This window comes from Callithrix jacchus, chromosome 19 (genome assembly GCF_049354715.1).
Source record: "Callithrix jacchus isolate 240 chromosome 19, calJac240_pri, whole genome shotgun sequence".
Lineage (NCBI taxonomy): Eukaryota > Metazoa > Chordata > Mammalia > Primates > Cebidae > Callithrix > Callithrix jacchus.
In genome coordinates this window covers 8,223,218-8,228,645 of record NC_133520.1, presented here as the reverse complement: position 1 = coordinate 8,228,645, position 5,428 = coordinate 8,223,218, and the positions used below count along the sequence as shown (strand labels likewise).

The following is a 5,428-nucleotide window of genomic DNA, read 5'->3' as shown; positions in this document are numbered from 1 at the left end:
TGGTTCTAGTCCTTCCTAAGCCTTACATTAAGCACACCTGAAAGTGTCTCCGCCTCTAGTCTTCCACCTCATCATTGGGATCCCATTTAGGGTAATTCACTGGTATTTCTCTTTTGGTTGGATGTTCTCCCCCTTCCTGATGCTGTATGTGATACAAAGCTCATCCCCAAATCTCTCTGCTAATTGCAGAGCAGCATGTGTTTGTCAGGGTCTGATTCAAAAGTAACATAACGTCTCTCCAGGAGAGTTCAAATATTTGAGTGAAATTCTGGAATGCCTCTATGTATCTATCAGGGTCATCTGAAAACTTGCCAAGATCCCCTTTAATTTGCTTTGAGTCCTGTAAGGAGAAGGGGACCTGGACTTTACTGGGCCCAAATTCATTGGGCATGCATTGGAGGGGCAAGCATGAGACTAGGGCTTGTTTAGAATGAGAATTTTTAGGAGGGGGCAACTGAGAGGCTGAAGCTGGATAGGGAGGTAGGGGAGGACCTGGAGGAGCAGGGCTTGAGGGAGCTGGCTCCTCTGCTGGGGGTGCTTCTGGGATTCATATCTTTAATTCCCTGGGCTTGCCCCTTGCAGCCTTCCGTAAGATAGCAAAGAGGAGGGCTGGATCAATCTTACATTGTTGGCAAAGGTCTGGATTGCCTTGCAAGATATGGAAAGCCTGCATATATGCGGGCTCAGTCCTCACATCTACAAAAAAGTTCCAACTACTGAATGGTATCAACATGAGTTGTTGCTTCCTGGGGTTAACTCAGTCCTCCATAATTTGGCCAAACCTTTGTGCAGAGGGCTGAGGCATTCTTCCTCCAGATTCCGAGGGTCAAAGCAGTCCCAATGGTTCAGGATACACTCGAGCAGAGTATAAGCTGGGGGTGGTGAAGAGAACTGGTTGCCCATTCTGAAAGATCGGGAATAGAGGTGTCCCCCATTCCTTTCCTTCTTTCAGAAAAAACTCATGGTGTGATGGGGAGAGAGAGCGGGAGTCCTCCCTTCATTCTCCACCCCTTATCCCTGAGCCCCAGAGACTTCGTCAAGTGCTGGCCATAGGTACCAGTGCAGTATGTACCCATAGAGCAGGGAAAACCTGAGGAATAGGAATGAACCACCCTCACCTGTGCCTCCATTTCTCCCTGCTGTTCACAAACTTGAGTTCCCTGGGCCTGTTTATGCCACGAAGCATGGTCTCCTGTAGGATGGAGGATTCGGTCAGCAGGAATTGGTCCTGCCCATTTACATTGTACCTGTTGCTTGGCTTTGGATCCCTCAGACCTGGTTTTTCTGTCTAAAGTCTCTGCCTGAGGGTTAGAATTGAGTTGGGGACTGAAAAGGCATTTTAGAGGCTGTTTGTATCTGTTTAGAGTGTCTCAAATGTGCCTTCGAATTTGCAGTTCACGGCCAGCAGGGGCCATTCCTTCATTAACTTCCCTATCAGAAACAGTGTGTGTGTGTGTGTGTGTGTGTGTGTGTGTGTGTGTGTGTGTGTGTGTTGGGGGGGTGGGGCAGGGCTCTCACTTAGAAAAGGAAAAAAGAGGCCGGGCGCGGTGGCTCACGCCTGTAATCCCAGCACTTTGGGAGGCCGAGGCGGATGGATCATGAGGTGAAGAGATCGAGATCATCGTGGTCAACATGGTGAAACCCCGTCTCTACTAAAAATACAAAAACTTAGCTGGGCATGGTGGCACATGCCTGTAATCCCAGCTACTCAGGAGGCTGAGGCAGAAGAATTGCCTGAACCCAGGAGGTGGAGGTTGCGGTGAGCTGAGATCGTGCCATTGCACTCCAGCCTGGGTAACAAGAGGGAAACTCCATCTCAAAAAAAAAAAAAAAAAAAAAAGGAAAAAGGAAAAAAGAGAAGAATAGTTTAAGGGGGAAAAGAGGGAGATTCTGGGGGAACCCCTTCTTAGTGCAAGTGAGCCTTTCTAATCCTTACATCTTTTCTCCCAAACTGGCTTGAATTCCTTGGCCAGGGAGAAGAAGTTCTATCGGTGAGAAGCACTTGTCTGTTGGCCCTGTAGGATCATAGCTATCATCAGGCTGTCTCCCACCTGCCTTGTGGCTGTTGGGCTTGGCCTTTGCCTGCTACGGGCACACCTAGGTGCCTGAGCTGGGAGGGGAAAGGGTAAGGAGAGATGCCCTGAGCTGCGCGGGCATGCGGCTGTCGAGGCATACATGCCACCTACAGGAATAGGTGGTCTGATTTGCACTATTGACAGCTGAGCCTAATACTCATTTTACTTAGTAACATTGCTGCAGCCTGCAGCAAAACTCTTAACATTATAAAGGAAGGTAAAAGAGCCATTTCAAACACGTGAGAGCAAGAAAAGTCTGGGGGTTTTGATCTGTTGGTTAGGTGGTTTAAAACTCCACGAAGAGAAACAGAGCCGCTTACTTGAAAGAAAGAGAGAGGGGTCAGCGTTTTGGAAGAGAGGCAGACAGGACAGTTTCACATTCGCTTACACTCACCTTCTATCTCGGACGAGCTCCTGGTTGAAATGGGAAAGGTTCCCTTGTCCTTCTTGCAGGATGTGTGATGGGGTATGGCTCACTTCTTCAGTGCCCTGCTGCTCAAACCTCTGGGGAGCATACATACAGGCAGGCAGTGGGGTCTGACCCCCCGGCAGTGTCTAGGGGTGAATGTTTAAAGCCGAAGTCCCAGTGGGTGTGTGTTACAGTGTGCTCTTTTAGTTTACCCATCTGTAGGCAGCTTGTGTTACTCAGCTCAATTAGACCCCTGCCTTATTGCAAGGATGGAGGGTTTTCTGTATCCCTGGGTTCTTGCCTTGCTGTACCCAAAGAATCCGATCACACGTGGGCTTGGAGAAGAAATACAAGGTTTTATTGAGTAGAAGTAGCTCTCAGCAGATGGAGGAGCCAGAAGGGAGATGGTTTTCCCCTGGAGTCAGACCACGCAGCAGCTTGACTCCTCTCTGACTCCTGTGGCTAAACCACCTATTCTGCCAGTTGATGGCCTGCTGCTGCTCTTCCGTCTTCTGCCAGCGGGTTCTCAGTAACCAGAGCTTGTGTGTGTCTTGTTCCACTGATGTGTTCCTCATGACGCCTAGCTGTTTCTGTGTCTGCCTGCTAGGGTCTCAGGTTTTTATAGGGCCAGGATGGGGGCATGGCAGTCCAGGGTGGTCTTGGGCGGGAATTGCAACATTTGGGCAGGAAATGCCTGTCCTCACCTAGGTCCATGGGGGTGGAGCCCTAGCCAGAGACCCGCCTTTCTCTACCCAGCACTTCCCTTCCCCCTTTCCCTATCATTTAAAGGGCCCACACTGTTCCCTTCCCAGCACTTCTGTATCAAAACCTCCATATTCTCTTTGTGAGACAATATAACTGGGCCACCTGTCAGGAGATCCCCGGTGTTTGGCCCGAGGGCACCTGTATTCTGTGGGCTGGCTGGGGTGCTGGGGTCAGGGTGGGGGCAGCTATAACCTCTGTGCTTCATTGTCCCCTGGTGCCACCAGACATTGCTCAAGCTGCCAGCACCATGAAGACGTGGACTTCAGAGCATGTCTTTGACCACTCATGGGAAACTGTTATGACGGCTGTAATGCAGAAATCCCCAAACCCTATGAACCCAGGTGTGGTTGGAGTTAATGTGTTGAACAGACTTGTAGATCCCTCTGGAAAGTTACACGGCCACCGACTTCTCAGCACAGAACGGGGACTGCTGTCCATTGTGAAACGTCTTACTGCTGCAGCAAGAAGCAAAAATAATGTGCAAGAACATTCTGTTGATCCTGTAGAGAAAGCAATGGAACTTAAATCTACTAATATTTCATTTACAAGTATGGTTTCAGTAGATGAGACACTTATGTACAAACCACATCCTCAGGATCCAGAAACAACTATTTGGACTCAAGAAGCCATAATCACCTTGAAAGGAGTTAGCCTCCAGAGTCACCTTGAAAGACTGATGGCAAGTACGATATCCTCAAGTGCTAGTAAAGATGGTGAAGCAATGGAATGGGGAATACACAAATTAAATGCTGAGGCTGGGCTGGGCACAATGGCTTATGCCTGTAATCCCAGCACTTTGGGAGGCCAAGGCAGGTGGATCCCTGAGGTCAGCAGTTCGAGACCAGCCTGGCCAACATAATGAAACCCCATCTCTGCTAAAAAATAAAAAAAATTAGCTGGGTGTGGTGGTGGGCACCTGTAATCCAGCTACTTGGGAGGTGGAGGCAGGAGAATGGCTTGAACCTGGGAGGCTGAGCTTGCAGTGAGCAGAGATCGCACCATTGCACTCCAGCCTGGGTGACAAGAGCAAAAAAAAAAAAAATTAAAAAGCTGAGATTGAAGAACTGACGGCCTCAGCAAGAGGAAGCACAAGGACTCTGTCTCAAAAAAAAAAAAAAAAGCTGAGATTGAAGAATTGACAGCGTCAGCAAGAGGAAGCACAAGGACTCCAGTGGCGGCAGCAGCATTTGCATAGAAGTGATCATGAAAGCTGGTAGACAACATTGGGTACCCCAGGTGTCTCCAAGCTGACTATGTATTTATTTGTCATTTTAAAATGACAATTATGTTTTAGGTAGAATTTTTTTTTGATAAGCTGGCTACGTGACTTTTGATCAAAACAGAAGGGTTTCTAAATAAAAGGGATCATCTGAAATTAACGTTTGAAATTATCTGATTTTGAGGGTTCCAGTATTTATGTGAAAATTTAAGGAGAAGTTCTTGGAAATTGGTATGGGCATTAAATCTCCTTAAGGTAGAATTTTACAGCTTTAAATACATTGGAACTCCACCTGCCTTTGGACCAATTCCAGAACAGAGCAGAGCCACTTCCTGTAGATGCCCATTGCTCTGCTGCTGTACACTTCAACAGCTTGCACAAGGGAACGCACTTAAAAGGAGAAATTGGGTAGTTTTAAACTATATTTTGTGTAAAGTAACTTGCTCTGCTATAAACCACCATTAAAAACCAGTGTTTTGATTTGGTACTTAAATATTTTTGGAGTGAAAATTATCATTAAAGTAACATATGACTCCAACAAAAGTATAGTTTTGTGTTTTGTTTAGTTTTGAAACAATGTCTTGCTCTGTCATCCAAGCTGGAGTGCTCCTGCAGTGGAGCGATCTCAGCTCATTGCAACCTCCTCCCAGGTGATTCTTGTTCCTCACCCTCCTGAGTAGCTGGGACTACCAGTGCACACCAACACTCCTGGCTAATCCTTATACTTTCAGTAGAGATGAGGTTTCACCACATTGGCCAGGCTGGTCTTGAACTCCTGGCCTCAGGTGATCTGTTTGCCTCAGCCTCCCAAAGTGCTGAGACTACAGGCATGACCCACTGCGCCAAGCCAAAAGTATGGTTTCATTATATTAAAGAGTACTGTATTGATCTGCCAAAGTTTCGTAACTTAGTAAAGGTATTATCTTACTTGGATTTGTACTTTGTGATTTAGTCTGCTCT

The 5,428-nt window shown here is 47.4% G+C and overlaps 1 protein-coding gene across 2 annotated transcripts; it reads left to right on the top strand.

Annotated features, from left to right (window-relative positions):
* The first annotated feature begins 3,444 nt into the window (after window positions 1-3,444).
* Window positions 3,445-4,444, top strand: LOC100385419 (PRELI domain containing protein 3B-like). 2 transcript variants are annotated; one of them, XM_017966499.3, is made up of 3 exons: window positions 3,445-3,695; window positions 3,762-4,003; window positions 4,376-4,444. In XM_017966499.3, exons 1-3 carry the CDS (start codon window positions 3,497-3,499, stop codon window positions 4,442-4,444), a joined length of 510 nt encoding a protein of 169 aa, XP_017821988.2. In that variant the 5' UTR covers window positions 3,445-3,496. The 2 variants fall into 2 exon arrangements, with proteins under 2 accessions (XP_017821988.2, XP_017821987.2); XM_017966498.3 differs by having other exon boundaries at window positions 3,445-4,003.
* Window positions 4,445-5,428: the final 984 nt, after the last annotated feature.

Bases quoted from the DNA above. Each gene is read 5' to 3' on its own strand.
- LOC100385419 (XM_017966498.3), top strand. From the start codon at position 3,497: ATGAAGACGTGGACTTCAGAGCATGTCTTTGACCACTCATGGGAAACT. The intron at 4,004-4,375 runs GCTGGGCTGGGC...AAAAAAGCTGAG, and splicing joins TACACAAATTAAATGCTGAG to ATTGAAGAATTGACAGCGTC.